At 49.7% G+C, this 27,998-nt stretch overlaps 1 protein-coding gene, 21 non-coding genes and 2 pseudogenes across 22 annotated transcripts; all 24 read right to left on the bottom strand.

Annotated features, from left to right (window-relative positions):
- Nucleotides 1–5,595, bottom strand: part of LOC146204396 (uncharacterized) — a 41,887-nt pseudogene extending 36,292 nt beyond the window's left edge.
- TRNAQ-CUG (transfer RNA glutamine (anticodon CUG)) lies at nucleotides 1,662–1,732 on the bottom strand. The gene has a single exon. It is a non-coding gene; the product is annotated as a tRNA-Gln (tRNA).
- Nucleotides 5,596–8,498: 2,903 nt separating the features above from the next.
- LOC146204395 (uncharacterized) lies at nucleotides 8,499–9,698 on the bottom strand (annotated as a pseudogene).
- A 577-nt stretch (nucleotides 9,699–10,275) lies between these two features.
- TRNAQ-UUG (transfer RNA glutamine (anticodon UUG)) lies at nucleotides 10,276–10,347 on the bottom strand. The gene has a single exon. It is a non-coding gene; the product is annotated as a tRNA-Gln (tRNA).
- Nucleotides 10,348–10,354: 7 nt separating this feature from the next.
- On the bottom strand, nucleotides 10,355–10,425 carry TRNAE-CUC (transfer RNA glutamic acid (anticodon CUC)). The gene has a single exon. It is a non-coding gene; the product is annotated as a tRNA-Glu (tRNA).
- A 74-nt stretch (nucleotides 10,426–10,499) lies between these two features.
- On the bottom strand, nucleotides 10,500–10,571 carry TRNAQ-UUG (transfer RNA glutamine (anticodon UUG)). The gene has a single exon. It is a non-coding gene; the product is annotated as a tRNA-Gln (tRNA).
- A 7-nt stretch (nucleotides 10,572–10,578) lies between these two features.
- TRNAE-CUC (transfer RNA glutamic acid (anticodon CUC)) lies at nucleotides 10,579–10,650 on the bottom strand. The gene has a single exon. It is a non-coding gene; the product is annotated as a tRNA-Glu (tRNA).
- A 75-nt stretch (nucleotides 10,651–10,725) lies between these two features.
- On the bottom strand, nucleotides 10,726–10,797 carry TRNAQ-UUG (transfer RNA glutamine (anticodon UUG)). Its single transcript has one exon. It is a non-coding gene; the product is annotated as a tRNA-Gln (tRNA).
- Nucleotides 10,798–10,804: 7 nt separating this feature from the next.
- Nucleotides 10,805–10,876, bottom strand: TRNAE-CUC (transfer RNA glutamic acid (anticodon CUC)). Its single transcript has one exon. It is a non-coding gene; the product is annotated as a tRNA-Glu (tRNA).
- A 74-nt stretch (nucleotides 10,877–10,950) lies between these two features.
- TRNAQ-UUG (transfer RNA glutamine (anticodon UUG)) lies at nucleotides 10,951–11,022 on the bottom strand. Its single transcript has one exon. It is a non-coding gene; the product is annotated as a tRNA-Gln (tRNA).
- A 7-nt stretch (nucleotides 11,023–11,029) lies between these two features.
- TRNAE-CUC (transfer RNA glutamic acid (anticodon CUC)) lies at nucleotides 11,030–11,101 on the bottom strand. The gene has a single exon. It is a non-coding gene; the product is annotated as a tRNA-Glu (tRNA).
- A 74-nt stretch (nucleotides 11,102–11,175) lies between these two features.
- TRNAQ-UUG (transfer RNA glutamine (anticodon UUG)) lies at nucleotides 11,176–11,247 on the bottom strand. The gene has a single exon. It is a non-coding gene; the product is annotated as a tRNA-Gln (tRNA).
- Nucleotides 11,248–11,254: 7 nt separating this feature from the next.
- TRNAE-CUC (transfer RNA glutamic acid (anticodon CUC)) lies at nucleotides 11,255–11,326 on the bottom strand. The gene has a single exon. It is a non-coding gene; the product is annotated as a tRNA-Glu (tRNA).
- Nucleotides 11,327–11,400: 74 nt separating this feature from the next.
- Nucleotides 11,401–11,472, bottom strand: TRNAQ-UUG (transfer RNA glutamine (anticodon UUG)). The gene has a single exon. It is a non-coding gene; the product is annotated as a tRNA-Gln (tRNA).
- Nucleotides 11,473–11,479: 7 nt separating this feature from the next.
- On the bottom strand, nucleotides 11,480–11,551 carry TRNAE-CUC (transfer RNA glutamic acid (anticodon CUC)). Its single transcript has one exon. It is a non-coding gene; the product is annotated as a tRNA-Glu (tRNA).
- A 74-nt stretch (nucleotides 11,552–11,625) lies between these two features.
- TRNAQ-UUG (transfer RNA glutamine (anticodon UUG)) lies at nucleotides 11,626–11,697 on the bottom strand. Its single transcript has one exon. It is a non-coding gene; the product is annotated as a tRNA-Gln (tRNA).
- Nucleotides 11,698–11,704: 7 nt separating this feature from the next.
- TRNAE-CUC (transfer RNA glutamic acid (anticodon CUC)) lies at nucleotides 11,705–11,776 on the bottom strand. Its single transcript has one exon. It is a non-coding gene; the product is annotated as a tRNA-Glu (tRNA).
- A 10,400-nt stretch (nucleotides 11,777–22,176) lies between these two features.
- Nucleotides 22,177–22,248, bottom strand: TRNAE-CUC (transfer RNA glutamic acid (anticodon CUC)). The gene has a single exon. It is a non-coding gene; the product is annotated as a tRNA-Glu (tRNA).
- A 3,021-nt stretch (nucleotides 22,249–25,269) lies between these two features.
- Nucleotides 25,270–26,979, bottom strand: LOC146204379 (uncharacterized). Its single transcript, XM_084589240.1, has one exon. It carries the CDS (start codon nucleotides 26,940–26,942, stop codon nucleotides 25,923–25,925), a length of 1,020 nt encoding a protein of 339 aa, XP_084445366.1. The 5' UTR covers nucleotides 26,943–26,979; the 3' UTR covers nucleotides 25,270–25,922.
- A 333-nt stretch (nucleotides 26,980–27,312) lies between these two features.
- Nucleotides 27,313–27,384, bottom strand: TRNAQ-UUG (transfer RNA glutamine (anticodon UUG)). The gene has a single exon. It is a non-coding gene; the product is annotated as a tRNA-Gln (tRNA).
- Nucleotides 27,385–27,391: 7 nt separating this feature from the next.
- TRNAE-CUC (transfer RNA glutamic acid (anticodon CUC)) lies at nucleotides 27,392–27,463 on the bottom strand. Its single transcript has one exon. It is a non-coding gene; the product is annotated as a tRNA-Glu (tRNA).
- A 74-nt stretch (nucleotides 27,464–27,537) lies between these two features.
- On the bottom strand, nucleotides 27,538–27,609 carry TRNAQ-UUG (transfer RNA glutamine (anticodon UUG)). Its single transcript has one exon. It is a non-coding gene; the product is annotated as a tRNA-Gln (tRNA).
- Nucleotides 27,610–27,616: 7 nt separating this feature from the next.
- TRNAE-CUC (transfer RNA glutamic acid (anticodon CUC)) lies at nucleotides 27,617–27,688 on the bottom strand. Its single transcript has one exon. It is a non-coding gene; the product is annotated as a tRNA-Glu (tRNA).
- A 68-nt stretch (nucleotides 27,689–27,756) lies between these two features.
- On the bottom strand, nucleotides 27,757–27,828 carry TRNAQ-UUG (transfer RNA glutamine (anticodon UUG)). Its single transcript has one exon. It is a non-coding gene; the product is annotated as a tRNA-Gln (tRNA).
- Between the last annotated feature and the right edge of the window lie 170 nt (nucleotides 27,829–27,998).

Raw genomic sequence — 27,998 nt, 5'->3', positions numbered from 1 at the left:
TCCAATTTATTTTCTAAAAACACTGGCGCTTCCTCGCCGCCAGTCCACGCACGTTCAACGTGGCTACGCTTAGTGGCAGTTGAATCTTTTGTTGCTCAATTTTAAAGGCACCCACTGCTCGCGCAGTGCTCACCTCAGGGTACCGTGGCGCTGAAGGGGGTTCCGCGTGTTGGAGCTCCACAAAGCGCACCGCCTCGCAACGATCACACGCACTTTCACCGTCCATGGCCAAAGTTTGACTGTCAAGCTCACAGTTCCCTTCCGTGGTATATCGTCTCCACCATGGCACGCTGATCCGGAAACCGACGGCAGCGCATTACAGCTGTGGAAGCGCTATTCAGGCGCCTCTACCGCAGGTCGTATGTCTGGTGGAATATTTGGTCTTGGCCTGTAGGGCGACCGTCGCGTCATTACCGCCTTGGTGGGCGGATCCTCCGCGGGTGCTCCATCAGTTTATCGGTCATCTTTCACAGTTTCGAGGTAAGCGCGTTTTGTGGCTGTGACAGCAGCTTCTTCCAATGAGACATCATTAGGGTAGTGTTCGACATGAGGTTCGTCAAGTGTGCTAGCAGGGGCTCTGAGAGTAGGCGGTTGCTTTTCATGGCTCGTCTTTTCCTCGGATACGTGTTGCGGCACTGGAGGTGCCTCGGCCGGACTTGTGCCGCTAGGCCCAACACTTGAAGGCTGCGTGCTCTTCTTGGCGGTTGCTGCTTTTCTTCCAGCTGCCCTTGATGCTTCCTCAGCCTCCACCTCGTCCATAACGTGTTCAGTCACATCGACGTTCCTTACTGGCCCCGTCTTGTTTGCGTACGAAGGTACACACTCACTTTCGTCGTGACCAAACCGGCGACAGCGCGAGCACCGAGGTACCCTACAGTCACGCCGAATGTGGCCTTTCCCTTGGCAGCGGAGGCAGAGCGGGGGCCTCCCAGCTGCAACCAAAAGTGCAGGTTTTCCGGCAATTCGCAGTTGGTGAGGTATGTCTTCAACTGTCACTTTGGATTTCAGGTTCAGGCTTAGTACACGAGTTGTTGACCCTTTTTCTGTGACGCCGTGCACATGCCAGCGCTCCTTGGACAGCTCGGTCACCTCACTGTAAGACGGAAGGCCGCACGCACTTCATCAGTCACGTTGTGAAGAACCCAGTGCACTTTAACGCGAACCTCTTGCTTGTTGGGGTCAATCACAAGACACCGGTGCTCCTTCACAGCCATGCTCCCGGTAGCAAGCACTTTCTTAACGGCTTCCGAGTTCTTAAACGTGACTGCCCACACATGATTCATTTGAAATGTTCCCAAGGCCACAACCTCGGGAAGCAATTCCAAACGGGCCAGGGCGTCCCTGCAATCCTCGACCCTATACGGCCGCGCTCGAACGTCGCCGTGCAAAAATACAGTATTAAAAACAATACGACCTGTTGGGAGGTGGGGCAGCATAACTTCGTAGCCTGTGTCGTTATCTTCAGCAGCAAACCTGTATCCGCGGCTCGGCTGAGCCGCTAACACCGCTCCGAAGGAGCACATGATGACACGTCTGTTCACAGTGATGGCCGGAAGTCTCCGGTATCCTAGCCACTAGACCACGCCGGAACGTGGCAGAGGATCGCAAGCGAGAGCACAAGAGAATGCAGATCCGTAACATAGCCAGAAAAAAAGAGGCGCAGGTCTCACCGAGATTTGAACTCGGATCGCTGGATTCAGAGTCCAGAGTGCTAACCATTACACCATGAGTTTTTTTTTTTTTTATTCTTTATTGCCTGTTTTGAGTCTACATCAATTCAAAAAAGATCCACAATAATGGTAAAACTCGCAACAACCAGACTTCAGCTGTCACGAAAGGTTTAAAATTTCTTGAGGACAGCCAGTTCATCGAGCACACTGATCCAGTCAGGTGGATCAGAAAGCACCCGGTACGTTTCTCTAAGGAGCAGCACACTCTCGATAAAGTTCTCGCGTACAGAACGCGTGTTGACATCTGCATGTTGCACTTGCATCCTTGTTTTCCACAGGCTGTGGAGGCCCAAGACCATGACTAAATCCAAAGGAATACCCTCACTCTCAACTGGAAGGAACCGTATGCCATACGGATCTAACGGAAGGCCTTTCTGTAGTGTTCTCTGGAGAAGGTCCCAGTGAAAGACTGGCTCCCAGCAATCCAGAAAGACGTGCTCTATTGTCTCTGGTTTTTTGCAAAGGAGACAGTCTGTTGTCAAGGGAACGAATAAGCCTCTTTCGTGTAACCAGGTTTTAACAGGTAATGCGTTGGAATGTAGCTTAAAGAAGAACGTTTTAAGTGAAGGCCTAACTGGCATCTTTTTCACACGCTTTAAGACATCCTGTCTGGGGCCTCCACGGTGTGGTGCACGGTAAATCGGCAACGGTATCGTCACATCCAGAAGATCTTTGTACAGCTTCTTCTTACACACTTTGCTCAAGTATTCCATTGAAAAACGCGCATACAACATTCTGAAAGACAAGACAACTTCGCGCATGTACCCTTTTAAAGCGCCACTCATATTCTCACGAGAACAGACGACGTATTCTGGAAGCATTTTACACAGTCGTACTTGCATGACCGTCCTCAAGAATTTGTCGTTTTGATCACGAAGGAAGAAAAAAACGCGAAACAACCTGTCACAAAAAGAGATGCACAAGGCCCAAGCCCCCCGCCTTAACAGGAAGAAAGAAGTTGGTTCTGCTGCACTTTTCCCATGTTGATGCCCACATGAAAACGGCAAAGACACGATACATTTTTTTAATGCTAACACGCGTCGCCGAAAGCACATTCATTACGTACCATATCTTTGCCACAAGGAACACATTGCACACATAAGCGCGCGAGAACATTGACAACGGCTTGCCCTGCCATGAATCAGCTTTCTCTCTCGCCCTCTCTGCTTGGCCAGCCCAGAAAGGGGTGGGATCTTGGTACGATTCAAGCGGCGCGCCTAAATACTGGGTCGGCAATTTTGACCATTGCAAACGAGAAAAGTATTCAGGCGTAACATCCCAGTCTCCATGCCAGAAATTGGCACTTTTTTTCCAATTTACTTCACAGCCTGTCTTTCGGCAGAATTTTTCAACAAGGATAGTAACTTCTTGAATGCTTTCTCTGCTTGAACAGAATACAGCGATGTCATCTGCATATGCCAGCATTTTGACCTGTGCTGAATGTAGCATAAAACCAGTTATACGTTCATTGTTTATGATAGACCGGCAGAGAGGCTCGAGGTAGGCCGCAAACAGCAGGGGTGACAGGGGGCAGCCTTGCCTCGCTGACGACAGCACACGAATGCTGTCAGTGAGCTCTCCATTCACAATTATCCGTGTCGTGCAGCTCGCATACACCATTCGAACACCTTCCTCAATCACTCGCCCTATGTTTGAGTGTGTCAATACTTCGAACAAGGCATCGTGCGAAACGCGATCGAATGCTTTGGCGAGATCCAGCTGTATCATTGCCACTCGAGATCCAATCGCGTCACAACACTCCAAAACAGTTCGTACCACGTGCACATTAGTTGCGATGCTTCGACCTTTAATGCCGCACGTCTGGTGTGGCCCAACCAGACTCGGTATTACACTTTGAAGCCTTTTCGCCAGCACTTTCATGTATATTTTTTAATCCACGTTGGCGAGGCTTATCGGCCGATAAGAACCCACCAACAGGCGTTTTCCTGGCTCATCATACTTCGGAATCAAAACAATGTGCGAGGTAGAAAACGAAGGTGGAACCTGCTTACGCTCGTATGACTCGTCTAGCACTTTAAGCAAAATCTGGGCTGTGTAATCTTTAAATGCTTTGTAGAAAGCAGCGCCAAGCCCGTCAGGTCCTGGCGACTTTCCCATTGGAAGCTCGTCTATCGCAGTTTCTATTTCTGTCAAACTATTTCTGTCAAACTTATGGGTCGTTCTAGATGCGTTTTAACATCATCATCGAGTTTTGGCATTTGGCGCAAAAATTATGCCTGAAAGCCATTTTTGACTTCGCGTTTACGGCCAAGCAATTCATTGTAGTGTTCTATAAAGGTATTTTTGATAGTAGCAGGGTCACAAGTTACAGCACCTCGGTTGTCAATTTGCCGTATTTCCTTTTGATACGCGTGCCGTTTCTCATCTGACAGCGCTCGCTTAGTTGGCGTCTCCCCCGCCCAAAATTTTTCAGACCTTGCTCAATTATCACTGCTGCCTTATACTTTTCAGTGTCAATGTTTTCAAGTTGTCGTTTCAAGGCTTTTATTTCTTGTGCATATCTTCCCGGCTGGATACTATCCATGCTATGCAAAAACTCAAGCTCCTCGTGCATTTCTTTCTCTTTTCTTTTTTCGTCATATCTAATTGCGCTTGCAGTTTTGATAGCTAAAAGCTTTACTCTCTGCTTTAGCTCCTCCCACTCAACTATATAGCTTTCGGCCTGCGTCGAAAGTAATTTATTGAGTTCTTTCGTTGTCTCTCTAACAAAACTGTCGTCCTCTAAAAGCTTCACGTTAAATTTCCACAGGTTCCAGTTAAATCGTGACCTCCGCTGTTTCCTGCCAAATGTTCCAATTACTAAGCAATGGTCACTGAAGCTTACGGGCTTAACGTCATACTCTGTGCACAATGAAGCCAGTTCAACAGAGACATAAATTCGATCTAATCTGGCGTGGCTATCCCTTTGAAAATGCGTGTATTTAGGGTGTGCGTCGTAAGAGAACAAATAGCCAACGTCTTCGAGATTACATTCATTAATTAAAGAGTGAAGCAGCTGAGCACTCTTATCCCTCACTTTTCGTTTTCGAATTATAGTTATCGTGTTGTCTGTGTTTATGCGCCGAACGCGGTGAGCGAGCGCAAAACATTTTTCGAAAGTCTCGAAATGCATCTTAGGTGCGACACGGTAGTAATATTGATAGGAGACTTCAACTGTGTTTGTTTCGCTCAGGACCGCGCAAAAAAAAAAAAAAACATTACACCATGAGACCGCCATCTTTCCGACGCCGGGAATCGAACCCAGGCCTCCTGGGTGAGAGCCAGGTATCCTAGCCAGTGGACCACGCCTTTTTTTTTTTGTTTATTGCATGAATTGGTACAAATACATCAGTAAAAGATTGTGGTTGCAAAGTCCCTTCGCTGACAACCGTGTCTAATGGACTTTCATTACCACAAGTTCGCCCATCAGACTCAAGACCTCCTCCGCAGCGTCTTGCTGCTTCAAAATTTCTGTTAGTTTATACACTTTTTCAACAAAATAATCACATACAGATCGTGCATCGACATCACAGTGTCTATAAGCCATCCTGCTCCTCCAAATACTGTGAAGGCCCAATAGCATGATGAGGGCATACTGAAAATCATCATTAATAGTTGTCAAGTACCGAATTCCACGTGGCGTCAATGGCAGGTCTTTTTTAAGTGTCCTTTGTAACACATCCCAGTAAAACACCGCATCCCAACAATCCAGGAACACGTGCTCAACTGTTTCAGGTTTCCTACATAGTAGACAGTTTGAGCCCCAAGGTACAAAAAGGCCCTTTTCTTCCATCCATGTTTTGACTGGGAGGGTTCCTGTATGCTATTTAAAAAAGAATGTTTTTATGCCCGGTGCAACAGTCATGTTTTTCACTCGTTTGAGCACATCTTTCCCTGGGCCTTCACAATATAAAGTTCTGTACAATGGAGCTGGGAACAATTGTGAAATAAGATCCTTGTATAGTCGCTTAGGTGGTACCGTCGCTAAATACTCTACAGAGTACCTCACGCGCAAAAACTTGAACGACCACACCACTTCTCGCAGGAAGCGTGACACAGTGTATCCCCGAGCAGAGCATGAAGAGACTATAAACTCTGGAATTGCACTGGATAGCATGATTTGCATAAAGGTTCTCAGGAGTGCATCTTTTTGGTCACGTAGGAAACAAAACCTTAAAACCATCTGCCGCACATATAGATGCATTAGAGACAACCCTCCGTCTTTAACTCGCCGAAAGAGATTATCTCTGCTAATTCGTTCCCAGTTGGACGACCAAATGAAGATCGCAAATACACGATGGAACCTTTGTATATTCCTTCGAGCACAATACAATACTTGAAGTAAATACATTATTCTTGCCACCAAAAAGGTATTGCATACAGTCGCACGGGCGAAAATAGAGAGGTTACGTCCCATCCATCCTTTCGTCCTTTACCGTATTTCTTCCGCTTTTTCATTCCAGTAATTCGTATTTTCCCCGTATTTGTCCAATGGGACTCCCAAATAAACTCCAGGCTTTGTAGCCCCCATCTTACTCCACAGAAAATTTCCGGTTCCTCTTCCCATTCCCCGTGCCAGACTCCAAGACTTTTCTTTAAATTAACAGCACTACCAGTCTGTCTGCAATACCTTTGTGTTACTTTCAAAGCTTCCGAAACGCTTTCGCGATCTTCCCAAAAAAGCGCCACATCATCAGCGTATGCCAATATTTTGACTTCACATACTCCCAGCTTAAAACCACGGATGTATTCGTTAGCAATAACCATTCTACACAATGGTTCCAAATATATAGCAAAGAGGAGAGGAGACAGTGGACATCCCTGCCGCACAGATGCTCTTACATCAATTCTTTCAGATAACACTTTGTTAATTATAAGGCGTGTAGAACAACATGCATAAGCCATTTTAACTGCTTTCAATACAACGGCACCAACACCAATAAGTTCCAACAAACAGTACAATATTTCATGAGACACACGATCAAATGCTTTTTCGAAATCAACTTGAACCATGGCCACTCTCCTGTTTAGAGCATCGCAGCACTCGAACACACTACGCGCTACATGAATATTATTAAATATGCTTCTGGTCTTTATTCCACATGTTTGATGAGGTCCAACGATATCTTTTATAATGTATTGCAATCTCTTAGCTAACACCTTCATCAGAATTTTATAATCAACATTTGTTAACGTGATCGGTCTATAGCTTGTAACTTTTAAAAGCATGGCTGGCTCATCAGTCTTGGGAACCAAGACCGTATGCGCGTTGCTAAACGACGGTGACAGATAACCCACATCAAAGCACTCCTTGAAAAGCCTATAGAGCATGATAGATACCTCACTTTTAAGGCTCTTGTAAAAGGCCGCACTCAAACCATCTGGACCCGGGGACTTTCCGACATTCAATTCATCAATGGCCTTTTCTATTTCCTCCACACTTATTTCGTTCTCTAACTCTTCAGTAACTTCTTTGCCTAATATTGGCATCAGAGGCAAAAAGTTATCTCTAAACCCTACTTCACTTGGTGCTTTGCTCGAAAACAGCTCACGGTAATGTTCCACGAAGGCGCTCGTAATTCCGTCTTGCTCATCATGCCTCTGCCCCTTGTATTCAATAACCGTTATTTCGTTCGCGCGCGCGTATCGCTTTCCATCAGCGAGGGCGCGTTTTGTTGGCGTCTCGCCACCGAGCCATTTTTCCGTGCACGCTCTTATCGCAGCGCCTCTGTACTTCTGGGCATCCAAAGCTTCTAGCCTAACTTTGATGCTTTCTATACCAGGCATGAACATACCCGGCATTCGTTCTTCTTCACGCCCTAAATATTTTAAGAGTTCTTGCAGTTGCTTTTATTCTTTCTTTTCCTCATACTTAATAATGGAAGAGCGCTCAATTGCATTCATTTTAACCTCCTGTTTAAATCGTTCCCAGGATTCAATACAGCCTGTTTCGCTCTCATAAAAAATATCAATGCTTTCCTTAACTTTTCTTAAAAATAGTTCGTCTTCTGTAAGCCTCGAGTTTATTTTCCATAAGTCCCAGTTCATTTTTTTATTTACACTGCTTCGTTCCGCCCAGCGTGACCGTAACTAAGCAATGGTCGCTAAATGACACTTGCTTCACTTCATACTGTTCACAGGTAGGCGAAAACTCTGGCGACACATATATTCTGTCAAGTCGCGTGCGACTACTACCTTGAAAATGTGTGAAATGCACACGTTTTTCACCATTCACTAGGACTGATACGTCCTCTAAGCTGCACTCATTGAGGGCACACTTCAGCAATTCGGCGCTTTGGTCTTTTCCAACATTTCTATTCGAACGATCCTTAGAGTCTACAACACAGTTGAAATCTCCCAAAAATATAAGCGCACGACTGCATTCAAGAAAAGGCACCAACTGCTCAAAAAAGTCGCGCCGTTCTTTTTGTGTCGTTGGTGCATACAGGACCACCACCCTCACCGCACAGGTTTCGTACTTGATGTCGCGCACGACGAAACGCCCCCTTGCACAAGTTATTACTTGCTCCACTGCTATGCCTACACTTTTCCTCAGGAAAAGACAGCAACCTGCCGACAAACCGACTTCATGGCTTACGCAAACATTGAAGCGTGACCGAAAACCGAACACCATATCTGTTTGCTGCTCATCCTCAACATTTGTTTCTTGTATGGCTACGATGTCTAAATCTAGTTCGCTCCACAAACGGTTCACAACTGCACTTGCTTCCGTCTCGAGGCGAGCCCTCGGACGTTTAGAGTGGCCACTTTTGGCGGTTTTTTCCAATAAGCCATACTCTAAACCCAGCTAACAAACAATGACTAAAGGCTCACTTCTTCAGTCTCTCGTCGCGAGTGAGCGACGAGGACCGCAACGCGGTTTGCGATAAGGCTAACTTGCCTTTCTTAGCGCCTTCCACCCTCCACTGCTTTTCTAGTCGACGCAGTTCCCGTTCTGTAGCTGGTACCTTTTCGTAGTCTCGTGGTATCTTAATGAAGGCGGTTGTCATAGCCATCGGAGACTCAGCAACGCTTCCTTCCGAAGTGCCTTTCGCTGTTGGCTGATCTGACGACATAGCAGCCTCCTCCCCTTTTCCAGTCGTTCCTGCAGCGGGTTCGCTAACTTGCGTCTTCCCTCCGCCGCTGGTGTGCTCCGGCTGTTGGACATCAGGTCCCTCTCCGGATCCTGTAGGGGGCAGGGCTCCAGCGTTCTCCAGTTCCTCCTGGTCCATGATCAACTCGCTTCCGTCGTCTTGAGGGGGCACAATACCCGTGGCCACACGGGCATACGTGCGGACGCATCCCTCCCGGTCGTGCCCGAAGATATGACACTAACATCTTGGAGTGCGGCAATCACGTCGAATGTGGCCTGTCTTCTTACATCTTAAGCATATTGGTGGCCGTACAGGCACCACCACTAACACAAGCCCTCCGTAAAACTTGTACATGTGGGGCAAATCATCGATCGAAAGCCCCTCTTTGAGCACTATTTTTACTAGCCGAGTTGTCGATTCGGCCTCTTCAAAACCCGGGCTGTTCCACTGCTCATAAGTGACTTCTTTCACATCTCCAAAGTCTTCGAATGCCCTCTGCACCGCTTCACTCGAAACGTAGAAAGGCACCCAGTGCATCTTGAAAACCAACTCACGCTTGTTCGGGTCGATGACCGCACAGTAGCGTCTCTTCACTTCCAGCGCGCCTTCTTTCAGCAGGCGTTCCTTCGCTTCCTCAGTCTTCATCTTCAGCATACAGATATGAGACATTTGGAAGGGTTCAATGCCAGCCACGTAGCGTAGTACACCGGCCTTTTCCAACGGCTCACGAAAATCCTGTATGCGATAAGGCCGACCGGCAATATCACAGTGAAGGTAAACCGTTGTCTTCATTGCTTCTCCCGAAGGAAACGTAGGTAGAACCATGCGATAGCCCAGTGGTGGGCGTCGTTCGCCGCATCCTCGGCCAGACATGACCGATACCGAGGCACGCTCAGAGCTTGCCATCAAACGTCCGTCTCCCACGGAAGCCGGAAGTCCGCCATCTTTCCGACGCCGGGAATCGAACCCGGGTCGATTCAGTAGACACGGCCGGTTCTTCACCTTGACATCAGTAGCCGCCATTAGTTTCCTCGTTGCCTCGGCACTCTTGAGCGTAACAGCCCAGACATGGTTCATCTGATACGCCCCCAAAGCAAGCACCTCAGGGAGCGCACCAAGATGAACCAAAGTATCCATGAAGTTCTCGACGCGATACGGTTTATCCGCTGGGTCTGCGTGCATAAACATTGTGTTCAACACAATTCTTCCTGTCAGCAAAGTTGGCAGTATGACCTGGTAATCTTCATCGACGGCAGGCAAAAACCTCTTTCTACGGCCAGACTGGGCCGCTGATACCGCTCCGACGGAGCACATGATTAAACGTCCTTTCGCCTCGGCGGCCGGAAGTAGAATCCACTAGACCACGCCGGAACGTGGCAGCGGATCGCAAGCGAGAACACAAGAGAATGCAGATGAGTAACATAGCAAGAAAAAAAAAAAAAAAGAGGCGCAGGTCTCACCGAGATTTGAACTCGGATCGCTGGATTCAAAGTCCAGAGTGCTAACCATTACACCATGAGACCGCCATTTTTCCGACGCCGGGAATCGAACCCGGGCCTCCTGGGTGAGAGCCAGGTATCTAAGCACTAGACCACACCGGAACGTGGCAGCCGACCGCAAGCGAGAGCACAAGAGAATGCAGATGCGTAACATAGCAAGAAAAAAAAAGAGGCGCAGGTCTCACCGAGATTTGAACTCGGATCGCTGGATTCAAAGTCCAGAGTGCTAACCATTACACCATGAGACCGCCATTTTTCCGACGCCGGGAATCGAACCCGGGCCTCCTGGGTGAGAGCCAGGTATCCTAGCCACTAGACCACGCCGGAACGTGGCAGCCGACCGCAAGCGAGAGCACAAGAGAATGCAGATGCGTAACATAGCAAGAAAAAAAAAAGAGGCGCAGGTCTCACCGAGATTTGAACTCGGATCGCTGGATTCAAAGTCCAGAGTGCTAACCATTACACCATGAGACCGCCATTTTTCCGACGCCGGGAATCGAACCCGGGCCTCCTGGGTGAGAGCCAGGTATCCTAGCCACTAGACCACGCCGGAACGTGGCAGCCGACCGCAAGCGAGAGCACAAGAGAATGCAGATGCGTAACATAGCAAGAAAAAAAAAGAGGCGCAGGTCTCACCGAGATTTGAACTCGGATCGCTGGATTCAAAGTCCAGAGTGCTAACCATTACACCATGAGACCGCCATTTTTCCGACGCCGGGAATCGAACCCGGGCCTCCTGGGTGAGAGCCAGGTATCCTAGCCACTAGACCACGCCGGAACGTGGCAGCCGACCGCAAGCGAGAGCACAAGAGAATGCAGATGCGTAACATAGCAAGAAAAAAAAAGAGGCGCAGGTCTCACCGAGATTTGAACTCGGATCGCTGGATTCAAAGTCCAGAGTGCTAACCATTACACCATGAGACCGCCATTTTTCCGACGCCGGGAATCGAACCCGGGCCTCCTGGGTGAGAGCCAGGTATCCTAGCCACTAGACCACGCCGGAACGTGGCAGCCGACCGCAAGCGAGAGCACAAGAGAATGCAGATGCGTAACATAGCAAGAAAAAAAAAGAGGCGCAGGTCTCACCGAGATTTGAACTCGGATCGCTGGATTCAAAGTCCAGAGTGCTAACCATTACACCATGAGACCGCCATTTTTCCGACGCCGGGAATCGAACCCGGGCCTCCTGGGTGAGAGCCAGGTATCCTAGCCACTAGACCACGCCGGAACGTGGCAGCCGACCGCAAGCGAGAGCACAAGAGAATGCAGATGCGTAACATAGCAAGAAAAAAAAAGAGGCGCAGGTCTCACCGAGATTTGAACTCGGATCGCTGGATTCAAAGTCCAAAGTGCTAACCATTACACCATGAGACCGCCATTTTTCCGACGCCGGGAATCGAACCCGGGCCTCCTGGGTGAGAGCCAGGTATCCTAGCCACTAGACCACGCCGGAACGTGGCAGCCGACCGCAAGCGAGAGCACAAGAGAATGCAGATGCGTAACATAGCAAGAAAAAAAAAAGAGGCGCAGGTCTCACCGAGATTTGAACTCGGATCGCTGGATTCAAAGTCCAGAGTGCTAATTTTTTTTTTTTTTTTTTTTTTTTTATTGCCTGACTTTGACACAAATACAACGCTCTGGAAAACAAAACAACAGGAACAAAGGAATAATATATTGTCACGGACAAGAGGGCTAGATGGGACTAAGAAGACGGGACGAAGCTCAACCAGCAGGCAAAGTTCCGCGCACAGCACGCGAGACCACTTCGGCGTCCTTTTCTTCCAGGTGTCACCTAAAAACATCTGGGACACCAGGTGGCATTACTCCCCCTCCTAAAAAAAGCGAAAGCACAGGCTGGGCGCGAGCGATGGGCGATGCAAGTCAGTACAGAAAACAAATATAAAACAGAGGCGGTGCCCTACACAACTAAACGAGTGCATAGTACACCGCACATTACTGCGTGAAATACGGTTTCATGCGGACAACGTGCACCACCTCGGAGCGTGGTTGTTGACGCGAGGTCTGCACAGTGCCCGCTGGAAGGACTTCGTATGTCACTTCTGTGACACGGCGCAGAACCTTGTAAGGTCCAAAGTATCGCGACATCAGTTTTTCAGACAAGCCGGGCCGGCGCACCGGTGTCCACACCCAAACTTGCTCTCCTGGTTGGTATGTGACGTGTCGATGACGGAGGTTGTAGCGACGCGTATCCTTTCCCTGCTGTTGCTGAATGTGGATGCGGGCAAGTTGACGTGCTTCCTCGGCGCGCTGAGCAAACTGATCAGCGTCTGGGATGATAGGATTATCCGTGCAGCACGGAAGCATGGCATCTAACATCGTCTGAACGTCGCGTCCATAGAGCAGGCGAAATGGCGTAAAACGCGTAGTCTCTTGGATGGCAGTGTTGTAGGCATACGTGACGTACGGGAGAATCTCGTCCCAGGTCTTGTGCTGGGAGTCTATGTACATTGCAATCATGTCGGCGATCGTTTTATTGAGTCTCTCCGTGAGGCCATTCGTCTGTGGGTGATAAGCAGTGGTTTTGCGATGGCTCGTGTGACTCAGTTCAAATACGTCGTGCATAAGTTGTGCCGTAAACGCCGTGCCTCGATCGGTGATTACTTGGGACGGTGCGCCATGGCGCAACACGATCTGCTGCATAAAAAACTGGGCGATCTCAGATGACGTGCCACGCTTCACCGCCTTGGTTTCCGCATACCGTGTGAGATAGTCGGTCGCAACTATAATCCATTTGTTACCGACCGATGTCAGCGGAAATGGGCCCAGAAGGTCGATGCCGATTTGGTCAAACGGTGTTCGGGGAGGCGCAATAGGTTGGAGCAAACCCGCTGGCTTGAGAGGTGGCGCCTTTCGACGTTGGCACTCACGACAGCCTCTGACGTAGCGATGAACGGCGTCAGCGAGTTTAGGCCAATAATAGGCTTGACGAACTCGGGCGAGTGTGCGTGTAAAGCCCAAGTGGCCGGAGGTGGGCTCATCATGGCAGGCAAAAAGGATATCGGCACGGAGGTCGGCTGGCACTACGAGGAGGAACGCTCGGTCAACAGTGCTGGAGTTCTGTTTGTATAGAACGCCATTCCGGACACAGAAAGCAGACAGGTTTCGAGCAAATTGCCGAGGGACATCAGCAGCGCGACCCTGCAGGTGGTCAATGACAGGTCGAAGGTCCGGGTCAGCTCGCTGTCGGGTCATTATGTCTGAAGCGCTCACCAGTCCAAGAAAACCGCTCTCATCGTCCGTGCTCTCATCGACTAAACCGATGGGTGCGCGCGACAGCGCGTCAGCATCTTCGTGCTTCTGGCCAGATTTATACACAATGGTGTACTCAAATTCTTGGAGGCGAAGACTCCATCGTGCTAGGCGCCCCGATGGGTCGCGGAGGTTAGCCAGCCAGCACAAGGAATGATGATCGGTGACAACTTTAAACTGGCGGCCGTAGAGGTAAGGCCTAAATTTCATGGTTGCCCACACAACCGCAAGGCATTCCTTTTCTGTAGTGGAGTAGTTTGTCTCGGCGCGGGAGAGCGTGCGGCTGGCATACGCTATTACCTTTTCGACGCCAGCTTGGTGTTGAACGAGTACAGCGCCAAGGCCGATATTGCTGGCGTCGGTGTGGACTTCGGTGTCAGCGTCTTCATGAAAGTGCGCAAGAACAGGGCTTGTTTGCAGTCGGCTGCGCAGCTCCGCAAAAGCCTCTTGTTGCTCGGCGCCCCACACGAACTGTGTATCATCACGCGTGAGGCGAGTCAGGGGGGCGGCAACGTTGGAAAAATCGGCGATGAAGCGGCGGTAGTACGTGCAGAGACCCAGGAAGCGTTTCAAACTTTTCTTGTTTGCAGGAACGGGAAATTTGGCGACAGCAGCAGTCTTGTCGGGGTCTGGCCTAACGCCTGCGGCACTCACAAGGTGACCAAGAAACTTCAACTCTTTGTAGCCAAAGTGGCACTTCTCGGGCTTGAGCGTCAAGTCAGCTGACCGGAGGGCATCTAATACTGCGCGCAGGCGTTCGAGGTGTTCTTCAAAGGTTTCAGAGAATACGACAACGTCATCGAGATAGACTAAGCAGATTTGCCATTTGAGGCCAGCGAGGACGGTGTCCATCATGCGCTGAAAAGTTGCCGGCGCTGAACATAGGCCAAAAGGCAGCACTTTGAACTCGTACAGTCCATCTGGGGTGACAAAAGCTGTTTTTTCGCGGTCCCGCTCATCAACCTCAATCTGCCAGTACCCACTCTTCAAGTCAATGGAGGAGAAGTACTGGGCGCGACGAAGCTTGTCGAGCGAATCGTCGATACGGGGCAGCGGGTAGACGTCTTTTTTAGTGATGGCATTCAGCTTTCGATAATCGACACAGAAGCGAAGGGTCCCATCTTTTTTCTTTACCAGCACGACAGGGGATGACCACGGGCTGTTGGATGGTTGTATGACACCATCACAAAGCATCTCCTGAACTTGTGTCTGAATCGCTTCACGTTCCGTCGTTGAGATACGGTACGGCTGCTGGCGGATAGGGCGGGCGTCGTCAGGAGTAATGATGCGGTGCTTCACGAGAGGCGTTTGCCGTACTTTCGATGAGGACGCAAAGCAAGAGCTGAACTCTAGTAGGAGGGCACGTAGCTCACGATTCTGTGTGTCCGAGAGATCCGGGCTAATATTAAGACGGTCAAGTGGGGGCTGCACAGTGCTAACAGCCCCAAACGTAAAACATTCAGAAACATCCGCTAAGGAGTCAGCAAACGCGATGGCAGTAGCACGAAAAAGATTCCGGGGTTCGTTGGTGAAGTTAGTCACCAAGAGATCAGACCGGCCGTCGCGGAGATGGATGAGGCTGCGCGCTGTACAGATGCCGTGGGTGAGCAAAAGTGACTGGTTGCCTTCCGCGACCGCATGCCCGTCACGCAGTTCGTCGCAAGTAACAGTCACAAAAACACTGGCGCGTGGCGGAATCGAAACGCTCTCGGCGGAAATTCGAAGGGCAGCGCGGCGTTGGCGATTCTTGACGTCAGTATCAGCAGCTTTCTCGGTTGAAAATGTCACTGTGCGCTTTCGGAGATCGATAATAGCTCCATACTCCCGGAGAAAATCCACCCCAAGGATAACGTCACGGGAGCAGTCAGGTATAACGAGGCAGCTTACAATAAACGTGGAGCTGCGAATTTGAACTCGTGCCGTGCACAGGCCACTAGGAGTTACGACATGTCCGCCAGCGGTGCGAATCTGCGTGCCCGACCATGGTGTCATGACTTTTTTTAGAAGCGCTGCTAGCTTCCCGCTTATAATCGAAAAATCCGCGCCAGTGTCCACCAATGCGCTAACCTTATGGCCGTCGAGAAGCACGGGTATGTCCAGCGAGAGTCGATTTTCATGCGTAGGAACTGTCGTCGGTGCCGTAAAATCCAGATCGCTCACAGGTCTCTTTGTCAGGGGGTCTTCGTCACGTCGATTGCAAGCGGCCTCGCCCCCGGAGGTCGCTGTCTTTAGTTTTCCCGGTGGGGACTTGGCGAGCGTCGCTGCGCCGTCCAGGATGGCCCGCGCTGCGGCGATGGTCGGCGTGGAGACGTGGATCGTGACTGCCGCTGAGAAGTTGGCGCCATGCGCTGCTGCGCTAAGTAGTCTTCAATCTCCCGGGGTCTTTGGCCTATTGGAGGGCGACGCATGTCGATGGGAAATCCGTGAAGTCCAAGGTGTCGATAGGGGCACTGGCGATAGAGATGACCTGGCTCCCCACAATGGAAGCACAGGCGCTGGCGATTTGGGGCGCGCCACAGGTCCGCCTTCCGCTGGGGTGGTCGTCGGTTGTCGACGAACGGCTCAGTGTGTGCTGAATACAGTGAGCCTTGATCGGGTGGCGGTAATGGCGCCGAAGCAGTGGCAGGGCGTCGCGCCATATCTGCATAAGTTGGACGCAGGTACTCCGTGGGGAAAGGTTGTGGATCAGCGGACGCTACCGAGGGCTTCAACGCTTGTAGCTCTTCGCGGACAATGCTAGCTATCGAGCCGACCATCGGCTGTGGAGCACCGAAGAGCTTCTGGATCTCTTCGCGTACAACTGAACGGATGATGTCGCGTAGGTTCGGGGTAGCCCCGAAGGCCGAAAACGGCTCCACAACCGAAGCGGCGACCACCGGCCTGTCGTAAGTGGTAGACCGCTGCTGGAGCATCCTCTCTATTGTGACAGCTTCCGAAAGAAACTCGGCAACCGTCCTTGGTGGATTACGCACGAGGCCAGCGAACAGTTGCTCTTTAATACCGTGCATAAGGTGGCGTACCTTTTTGTCTTCGGTCATGGCCGGGTCAGAACGTCGGAAGAGCCGGGTCATGTCCTCCACATACATGGTCACAGTCTCATTTGGCATCTGTATACGAGACTGTAGAGCCCTTTCTGCGCGTTCTCGCCGATCCGCGCTGGTATAGGTCTCACGAAGTCGTCGGCAGAACTCATGCCATGATGTTAGGGCGTCTTCTCGGTTCTCGTACCAAGTACGAGCGCCATCTTCCAGGCTGAAGAAGACATTTCGAAGCTTGGCGGCGTCGTCCCACTGATTAAACGAGGCGACCCGTTCAAATTGGATAAGCCAGTCTTCGACGTCTTCGCTCTGACTGCCGTGGAAGGGCTGAGGCAGTCGTGGATTTTGCAGGGTGTAGTAAGTTGGAGCTCCTTGCATAGCCGGTCGAGGGGCGCCTGCGGTGTTGAACTCCAACGGCCCGTGCTCAGGTGGTAGGCCTAGGTTCCTCCGGCTAGCGCGGTGAACAGGAGTGTCGATTGGCACAGGACCTGAATCCTGGGTATGCGGAGGAGTTCGGGACATATACTGGGATCGATACCCTGCGCCGACACCAAAATATGTCACGGACAAGAGGGCTAGATGGGACTAAGAAGACGGGACGAAGCTCAACCAGCAGGCAAAGTTCCGCGCACAGCACGCGAGACCACTTCGGCGTCCTTTTCTTCCAGGTGTCACCTAAAAACATCTGGGACACCAGGTGGCAATATGTACACAAAGCTAGTTCGCGTTGCCTATCCCCCACTGAGGGGCAGGCATTGTCATTTTAAAATTCCTTGAGCACCGTCAAAGGTTCCAGCTTTGACAGCCACTCAGGAGCACATGGTTGCAATTTAAGCACGTCGAGCCATCGCTGCACACTTTCACGGAAATACATGCGGGCTGGCCGTGCATCTGGATCGCAGTGATAACCAGCCATTCGTGCGCGCCATATACTGTGGAGGCACATTAACATAACCTGGTCTAACGGCATATCATCGTGGTTATCCAATGGCAAATACCTAATGCCATGGGAATCAAGTGGCAACTGTTTTTTAATTGTCCTTTGCAGAACATCCCACAAATATACCCCCTCCCAGCAATGCAAAAACACGTGATCTATTGTCTCTGGCTGTTTGCAGATGAGACATTGGGCCCCCCACGGTAGGAAAATACCCTTTTCCTCCATAAATGATTTTACACTCAAAGTACCGGTATGTAGCATAAAGAAAAAAGTTTTAGTTCCCGTAGCAACTTGCATTTTCTTTACGCGTTTTAATACATTACTTCCTGTGCCTCCATAGTATAAAGCTCGGTACAAGGGCACCGGGAACACCACTTCACAAACATCCTTGTATAATGTTCTCCTGTTAACATTACTTAAATACTCTTTCGAAAAACGTGCGCTTAAGAATTTCACGCTCAAAACAATTTCCCTAAAGAATCCAAAAAGAGATCCCGGCATACATTGCGTATAAACTACGAAATCAGGCAACGCTCGACCAAGTCTTTGTTGACACACTGTGCGCAGGAATGGATCACTGGCATCCCTAAAAAACATAAACCGGTTGACAATCTGTCGCACAAACAAATGACCCAGACCAAGCCCTCCATGCTTCACCTGCCGGAACAAATTTGTCCGACTGCACCTCTCCCAACTCGAGGCCCAAACAAACACCGCAAAAACTCGATGCAATTTTTGCACATTTACACGGGAGCAATGCAACACTTGCATTACATACCAGAACTTACTAATTAAAAACAGGCTGCAAACTGCGGCTCTTGCAAATATTGATAATTGAGCGCTTTTCCATTTCTCCGCTTTTTCACGGGTTTCTCTGACCTGCTCTAGCCAGTAAGGCTCGCTTTCCTTGTAAAATTCCAAGGGCACACCCAAGTACTTTGCAGGCGTTGTAACCCACGACACATTAGCGAAAGTGTCGGGGGTCAGCTGCCAGTCTCCGTGCCAAAATCCCAGGCACTTACCCCAGTTAACTTTACTCCTTGTGACTTTGCTAAAATGTTTTACCACCTCCACTGTCCTCTTTATACTCTCCTTATTCACACAAAAAACCGCAACGTCGTCTGCGTAAGCCAGCAATTTGACTTCTGACTCCTGCAGTCGAAAACCATCAATGTCATTGTTTTGTAGGATGCTTAAACACAATGTTTCAATATAAATGCCGAACAAAAGAGGGCTGAGGGGGCAACCTTGGCGCACCGAACGTCGTACGTTGATGGGGGCCCCCAGTGACTTATTGACAATTAATCTCGTAGTGCAGTTACGGTACGCCAAGGCCACTCCCTCTCGAATAACAGAGCCGACATTAACATGGTCTAATGTACTGAACAGAATAGCATGCGCCACACAATCAAAAGCTTTCTCCAAGTCCAACTGCAGTAAAGCAACACACGCATGAGTTGCATCGCAGCATTCGAGCACACTTCTCGCTTTGTGAATGTTCTGAAAGATGGATCGCCCTTTGATACCGCACGTTTGGTGAGGGCCCACTAGTTCGCATATAACCGTTTGTAGTCTGCCAGCAAGCACCTTCATATAAATCTTGTAATCAACGTTTGTCAGAGCAATGGGCCTGTAAGACGACAACTGCCTAAGCTTATCTGGTTGGTCAGTTTTCGGAATAAGTACTGTGTGCGACGATCCGAAAGACGCAGGCAGTGCCTTCAGTTCGTACGCTTCATTAAATAAGGCACACAACAAAGGAGATAGCTGCTCCTTGAACGCTTTATAAAAAGCCGCACTCAGGCCATCAGGCCCGGGTGATTTCCCTGGGTTTAAATTTTCTATTGCCTGCTGCACTTCTTTTTCGCTTATTGGCCGCTCCAGTCTTTCTTTTTGTTCGTCATCAATTTTTGGCATCGCGTCAAGCAAGGATTCTTTAAAACGGTCCAAATTAACCTCTCGGGACGAAAATAGCTCTTCATAATACTCCCGGAAAGCTTTCGCGATTCCTTCGTTATCGGTTTCTGTGCGTCCTGCCCAATCTACCTCTGCCACGTGATTTCGCCTTGCATTTGCTTTTTCTATTCCCAACGATCTTTTTGTCGGCGTCTCATCCATGGCCAATTTTTCCGCTCTCGCACGCACCAGTGCTCCGCGATAACGGTCTTCGTCATTCAGTTGAAGTCTTTGTTTTATTTTTCTAACGTCGTCCATGTATAACCCTGGCGTGTTACACTCCAGGGCTAACAATTTATCTAGCAAAGATCTTAAATGCATTTCATTTTGTTTTTCTTGAAACCGTATGCAGCTGGCCTTTTCTATAGCTTTGATTTTAATTTGTTGCTTACACAGTTCCCATTCTTGACCCAGTTCGTGGGTGTCCTCCTGACAAATATTACCAATTTCTTCTTCTACTAGTCTGGTGAATTGCTCGTCATTCAGCAGTTTATTATTTAACTTCCACAATTCCCAATTAAAACCGCTACCTCCCTTTCTTGGTCCAATTGTACACTGAACCATGCAGTGATCTGAGTACGTTACCGCCAAAACATAATAATCCTGGCATTTTGGAGCCAGTTCTGCGGCCACATAAATTCTGTCAAGGCGGGCGTGGCTAGCACCCTGAAAATGCGTATACTGAACCCGTCGCTCGCTCGTGAGACACTCTGCAACGTCTTCCAGTGCAAACTCGCCAATCAAGCGCGAAAGCACCTCTGTGCTACGATCCCTAAATGTACGAAGGCTAGTTTTGTCACCGGAGCTCAGTACACAATTGAAATCCCCCAGAAAGACAAGTTGCTTATCCGTGTTTAAATACCCTTCAACAAAATCAAACAAAGCAGCCCTCTCATCAACTACCGTAGGTGCATATATACAAACAGCACGCCACTCAGCCGAGCAAAAACTAAAATCGAGGACCACACCCCGACCCGACGGAAAAGAAGCATGCGACTGCACTACAAGACCCGGCAACTTCTTCACAAACAGGACGCATCCAGCAGAAGTACCGACTGCATGGCTGACAACTGCGTAAAACCGCGACGTGAAACGTTGCACCATGCTCTCGGTCTCTTGTTCACCCTCGACTTTTGTCTCTTGAACTCCAAGTATATCGATGTCATTTTCATTTAAAAGGCGCAGGACCTGGCTCTGCTTCCTTTTTGCTGCTAGACCTCTCACGTTAAGGGTCGCAACCTTTAGTGACAGTACATAAGCCATTTTCTTAGAGTGAAAAGAGGCCAAGAGCTTGGTGCTTACCCTTCACGTCTAGCATGGCGCTAGACGCTTTCGTTGACGCCAGAGCCATGAGGTTGGACTGGCAGACCTTGTGATGGGGGCGGCTTTTCGGCAGCTCTCCTGTCCGTCGAGACATTCGGTCTTGGTTTGAAGGTCGCCCTCCTCCCTATTGGCGTTTTTATCAGCGGCTCGTCGTTGCTAGCTGCCTCTGCCTCATTCGTCTCACTGCCGCTCCCGTCGTGGGCACGCTTCGCAGGGCCCTGGACGTTGGTCGCTCGGCCGCTGCTCCCTTCGAGGGTCCCCCGTCTGCCCGCAGACTCCGGAAGTTCAATTTTTGAGCTCTCGGCATCGCTCACCGTTTCTTTCTCCGACGGTCCGTTGCTTGGCAGTGCCACTTCCCTGTCTGGTCCACCGAGCATCTCGTCGCCACCCCCCGGGGGCACTAACATGCCTGTCGTTGCTGCCATCCTCTCATCCTCTCCGACCCCTTTTGCGGCCTCCTCCGTCTCTGCGACGTCCATTCGGTGTTCCGTCATGTCCGCCCTCGCTGTTGGTGCAGTAGCCACTGCATACGTTCGTACGCAGTCTTCCTCCGAGTGGCCAAACCGCTTACACGTCGCACACCGCGGAATCTTACATTCCCGGCGCACATGACCGGTCCCGCGGCAGCGCAGGCACTGCATGGGCCGCCCAGGCACCACAACAAGGGCCAACTCCCCTGCTACTCTTATCTGGTGAGGCAGATCTTCTATCTTCATCCCAGGCTTCAACTTCAGAAGCACGGTTCTCGTTGTTGAGCCCTTTTCGTGCACTCCCTGGACTCGCCACCGCTCACGGGTCACTTCCGTCACCTCACCGAACGCCGCAAAAGCTGTTCGGATATCCTCATCCGCCACGCCGTGCAACATCCAGTGGAGCCGTAGCTTCACCTGTTGGTCCTCCGGGTCAATGACGATACACCGTCGACCTTTCACTTGAAGCTCCTTGAATGCTAGCAGCCGCTTGGTTGCTTCCGTGCTGTTCAAAGTCACCGCCCAGACATGGTTTATTTGGTAAGCCCCCAAGGCCACCACGTCTGGGAGCGTATCAATCTTGGCCAGGGCGTCCCGGAAATCTTCAACCCTGAAGGGTCGCACTCGTACGTCACCGTGCAAAAAAACTGTGTTGAAAACAACACGTCCGGTGGGCAGATGCGGCAAAATAATCTGATATTCCTTGTCGTCGTTTTCCTCAAGCCTGTTACCGCGGCCAGCCTGGGCCGCAATCGCCGCTCCGCCGGAGCTCAACATTCTGCGTCCGTACACGCCGGTGGCCGGAAGTAGAATGAAAGTCCAGAGTGCTAACCATTACACCATGAGACCGCCGTTTTTCCGACGCCGGGAATCGAACCCGGGCCTCCTGGGTGAGAGCCAGGTATCCTAGCCACTAGACCACGCCGGATTTTTTTTTTTTTTTTTTTTATTGCCTGCTTTGACAAATACACTGCAAATATATACAGATAAAACACGGTGACCATGCCGTGGTCAGCGTGAATGCTTAAAACTTCTTAAAATGAACAAGTTCATCTAGGACGCCAATCCAGTCTGGAGGTTCTGGCAATGTACGGTAAACATCTCGTAAGTACAAAATGCTTTCAATGAAATTCTCCCTGACTGGACGGACGTTTACATCGGCGTGCCTAACCGCCATCCTTGTTCGCCATATGCTGTGGAGCCCCAGAACCATGATTAGATCATAAGGAATGTCTCCATCGTTTTCAATTGGTAGAAAACGGACTCCGTACGGTGTTATTGGTAGGTCTTTCTTTAGAGTCCTTTGCAAGATGTCCCAGTAGAAGACTGGATCCCAGCAATCAATAAATACATGATCTATTGTTTCTGGTTTCTTGCATAATATACAGTTAGTTGTCCATGGAACGAATATTCCCTTTTCCTCTAACCAAGTCTTAACTGGGAGCGTGCCTGTATGAAGTTTAAAGAAGAAGGTTTTAATGCTGGGCTTAATATTCATCTTTTTAACTCTCTTTAAAACATCATTTCCTGGGCCTCCACAGTATATTGTTCGGTACCTGGGTGTTGGCAACATTGTATCCAGTAGGTCTCTGTACAGTTTTTTCCTTTGCACTGAACTTAAGTACTCAAGGGAAAATCGAGCCTTTAAGATTTGTACTGCAAGTACAACTTCTCGCCAAAACCCAGTTACTGCGCGTCCACCGTCATTGCATGATGAAACAATAAATCCAGGTAAGGCATTGCTTAAGTGCACTTGCATTACTGTGCGCAAAAAGTAGTCTTTCTGGTCCCGCAGAAAAATAAATCGCGACACAATTTGTCTTAAAAACAGGTGAGACAGGCCTAATCCACCATTACAAACAGAATGAAACAAATTCGTCCTTACGTTCCCAACTAGCCCCCCAAATGAAAACCGCGAACACTCTGTGAATTTTTTGCAGATTTGTGCGTTTCATGAACAAAAATTGGAGAACGAACCACACCTTGGATATCAAAAAAAGGTTGCAGACAGTCGCGCGGGCAAACATGGACAAATTACGGCCTTGCCAGCCTTGCGCCTTTTCCCTGACCCTTTCTGTCTCTTGACGCCAGTACTGTTCGCTATCTTGATAGCTATCAAGTGGCATACCCAGATACTTCGTAGGCAACGATGTCCATCGCATGTTTGCAAACGTTTCCGGTCTTTCGTACCAGTTACCATGCCAAAAGCCAGCCGATTTTTCCCAGTTAATCTCACAGCCAGTTGCGGTGCAAAAACCGCCAGCAACCTCGACTGCCTCACTTACGCTTTGTCGGTTCACACAGAAAATGGCTATATCATCCGCGTACGCAAGTACTTTCACTTCAGATGCTTGTAGCTTGAATCCACGGATTCTTTCATTATTAATCAGGCTTAAACAAAAGGGCTCTAGATACAAGGCAAATAGAAGAGGGGACAATGGACATCCTTGCCTCACTGACGATCGCAGGGCTATTGCGTCAGTAAGACTTTTATTTACAATAATACGGGTAGAGCACCCAGCGTATGCCATTTTGACTCCATCTACGATAACACTTCCGATATTTACATGCTCTAAAATGGTGAAAAGGACGTCATGTGAAACGTTGTCAAATGCTTTTGACAAGTCAAGCTGCATCATTGCTACATGTCTTCCGTCTGCATCACAACACTCTAAAACGCATCTTGTTGTGTGTACATTCGTACAGATAGTGCGGCCCTTAATGCCGCACGTTTGGTGTGGACCTACCAACTGTTTAATGACACCTTGCACCCTCCTTGCCAACACTTTCATAAACAATTTATAATCCACATTTGTGAGGCTTATAGGCCGATAGGACTCCACCGATAGAAGTTTGACTGCGTCATCTGATTTAGGAATTAAGACAATATGTGAAGCTTTGAAAGATGGCGGCATTTGTTTAACATGGTATGCTTCCTTTATTACGCAGTACAATGCCGCTGGCTTCTGATTTGAATTTCTTGTAAAAAGCAGCCCCTAATCCGTCAGGACCGGGTGATTTTCCAGCGCTTATTTCTTCTATAGCCTGCTCAATTTCAAGTACACTGATTGGTTGCTCAAGCCTGGCTTTAACTTCATCCTCAAGCCTGGGCATGGTCTGCAAAAACTGACTTTCGAATTGTTCTTTCCTTTGCTTAGCCCGCCCAAGTAGCTCACTATAGTACTCTGCAAACGCTTCTTTGATAACCTCGCATTCTGTTGCAACTTCGTTATGGTGAAGAATCTTTTTAATTTTGTTTTTTTCCACGTATCTTTTCTCGTCACCGAGTGAGCGCTTGTTCGGTGTCTCGCCAACCCATAATCGCTCTGCTCGTGCTCGCACAATAGCTCCCCTATATCTTTCTTCATCGATAAGCTCAAGTTTATTCTTAACTTCTTTAATCTGCTTCGACCACAATCCAGGCGTCCCGCTATCTAGGTTCAGCAACAAGTTGAGTTGACGGTGCAGATCTTGCTCGTTCTCTTTACTGACATGTCGTAAAATGGTTGCTCTTTCTATTGCTTTCATTTTTATATTGTTCTTAAAACTTTCCCACTCACTCATCCAGTCCCCTGATTTCGTCGCAAACAGTGCGTTGAACATTTCCTTTACTTCGTTCACATAGCTCTCATCATCCAAAAGTTTAGAATTAAATTTCCAAAGCTCCCAGTTAAATTTAGATTTATTTTCCTTTGCTCCTATGCAAAAAACTACTAGGCTGTGATCTGTAAAAGACACGTGCTTAACTTCATAACTTCGGCACAGAGGCGCGAGTTCTAGGGAAATGTATGCACGATCTAGCCTCGCATGGCTTTCTCTTTGGAAATGGGTGTACTGGCATTGTCCATTAGGTGACAGAAGCCAACCAACATCTTCTAGATGATACTCTGTGGTTAACGTCCTTAATAAGTGTGCGCTGGGGTCCTTCACAGGCTGAAGTTTAACGCGATCTTCAGGCATACATACACAATTGAAGTCACCCACCATAACAACACATCTTTCACCCTTCAAATGCTGTTCGAGCTGCTCGAAGAACAACCTACGCTCCCCTTCCTTATTAGGTGCATAGACGCATATCATACGCCATTTCAAATTAGAGAAGGAAAAGTCAACAACAATCAGGCGTCCAGAAGGGCACACTGTGACTGCCTCCTCGACAATGCCCAGACTGTTGCGAATAAAAATAACACATCCTGCCGAATTGCCAACAGCATGACACACACATACATTGTACCTATCTCTGAATGGTTGCACCATGCGGTCCGTTTGTTCTTCACTTTCTACCTTCGTTTCTTGTATAGCGACCAAGTCCAATTCGTTTTCAAGAAATAGCCGACTAACTTGATATTGCCGCCGCCTCGCTGTCATTCCGCGAACGTTTAAGGTGGCTATACGTAACGCAGACTGGAGGTTTACTGCCATTTAATTGCAAAACAAAAGGACCGCACAGCGCTTACCACGGCAGTCTGGGAAGCAGTTGAGCATGTGCACTTGCTTTTTTGGTTGAGCCCGTAGCCACTGCGAAGAGGCCTTGCTTCTCGGTCGAAGCACCTTGAAGGGTTTGTCCAGTTCCTTGTGCACAAACTTCACAATCGCTCTTTGCTACGAGGGCGGTGTCCCGACCGTATTCCGGTCGAGGGAGATGTTTGGCTTCGGTCTGAAGCTAGGTCGCCGTGGCATGACGGCTTTGGGGGGCGGTCCCTCGTTGTTAGTGTAGTCAAGGCCGTGTCCTGCTCCCACGCTGTCCCCGTGCGTTCTTTTTGAGTTCACAGTTAATTCCATCGGCTCCCGCTGACTTCCATTGCCTGCGGCTGACGCTGCTCTTCGGTCACTACTAGACGCAGCCTTCGTAACTTCAGGTGACTGCATGCCGTCCTGGGTGTGTTCGTCTGGCTGGCCCTCCGACAAGGTGCTCTCGGAGGACTTCTCAGCAGCCTCCGAAGGCGTCTTTACTTGTGTAGCAAGTGACTGGCTTTTCGTGTCGCGGCTTGCGGCCTGCGTGGAGCCTTCAGAATTTTCGGAAGACGCGTTAGGGCATCGCGTGGACACTTCTAGCCGCCCTTTCGCTGCTTCCTCGGCGTCGGCTTCATCCATAATGAGGTCTGAAGCGTCCTCTTGTTGCAGTGGTCCAGTAACACTCGCGTAAGTTTTAACGCACATGTCCTCCCGATGACCAAAGCGCCTGCATCGGGTGCAACGAGGAACACGACACTCGCGTCTAATGTGCCCCGCAGTCCGGCACCGGAGACAAAGCGGAGCTCTGCCCGGCACTACAACCAGAGCCAACTCGCCTGCTACGCGGAGCTGGTGCGGGAGGTCATCCACCGAAACACCGGATTTCAGCTTGAGCCCAATTACTCTTGTCGTTGATGCTTTGTCCGCAACGCCACTGACACGCCACTTTTCTTTCGAAATGTCCGTTACCTTCCCAAAAGGTGCCAGGGCAGATCGCACGTCGTCGTCATGGACACCGTAGACAAGCCAGTGCAACTTCAGCCTCACGTCCTGGTTCATTGGGTCGATGATGACGCATCGTCGTTCCTTCACCTTGAAATCACGCAGGGCCAACATTTTCTTCATCCCGTCTCCGCTCTTGAATGTAAGCGCCCAGACGTGATTCATCGGTACGCCCCCAAGGCAATCACCTCGGGGAGCATATCCAGACTATCCAACGCATCGCGGAAGTCTTCCACGCGATACGGCCGACATCTCACATCGGCATGCAGAAAAACAGTATTTAAAACATTCCGACCTGATGGCAGTTGAGGCAAAATGACTTGATAATCCTGGTCCGGTAAGTCCGCAATCCTGTTTCCGCGACCCAGCTGGGCCGCTGTTACCGCTCCGTCGGAGCACATGATGGCACGTCCGTTCGCCTCGGCGGCCGGAAGTAGAATCCCCACTAGACCACGCCGGAACGTGGCAGCCGACCGCAAGCGAGAGCACAAGAGAATGCAGATGCGTAACATAGCAAGAAAAAAAAAAGAGGCGCAGGTCTCACCGAGATTTGAACTCGGATCGCTGGATTCAAAGTCCAGAGTGCTAACCATTACACCATGAGACCGCCATTTTTCCGACGCCGGGAATCGAACCCGGGCCTCCTGGGTGAGAGCCAGGTATCCTAGCCACTAGACCACGCCGGAACGTGGCAGCCGACCGCAAGCGAGAGCACAAGAGAATGCAGATGCGTAACTTAGCAAGAAAAAAAAAGAGGCGCAGGTCTCACCGAGATTTGAACTCGGATCGCTGGATTCAAAGTCCAGAGTGCTAGCCATTACACCATGAGACCGCCATTTTTCCGACGCCGGGAATCGAACCCGGGCCTCCTGGGTGAGAGCCAGGTATCCTAGCCACTAGACCACGCCGGAACGTGGCAGAGCATCGCAAGCGAAAGCACAAAGGAATGCAGACGCGCACAAAACGAAGAAAGAGACGCAGGTCTCACCGAGTTTGGAACTCGGATCGCTGGATTCAAAGTCCAGAGTGCTAACCATTACACCATGAGACCGCCATTTTTCCGACGCCGGGAATCGAACCCGGGCCTCCTGGGTGAGAGCCAGGTATCCTAGCCACTAGACTTTTTTTTTTCTTTATTGCCGTGAAACACAAAACAAAAATACACATGATAAAAAACGTCAACTACACTTGAGCTAACGCGTACGTGGCTAAAATCTTTTC

This window comes from Amblyomma maculatum, chromosome 1 (genome assembly GCF_055883805.1).
Source record: "Amblyomma maculatum isolate TAMU_Amacu chromosome 1, ASM5588380v1, whole genome shotgun sequence".
Classification (NCBI taxonomy): Eukaryota; Metazoa; Arthropoda; class Arachnida; order Ixodida; family Ixodidae; genus Amblyomma; species Amblyomma maculatum.
The sequence above is the reverse complement of the archived record's forward strand: the minus strand, read 5'-3'. Positions and strand labels throughout refer to the sequence as shown.

Excerpts from the sequence above, each read along its gene's own strand:
- LOC146204379 (XM_084589240.1), bottom strand. The coding sequence starts at position 26,942 with ATGAATCACGTCTGGGCGCTTACATTCAAGAGCGGAGACGGGATGAAG.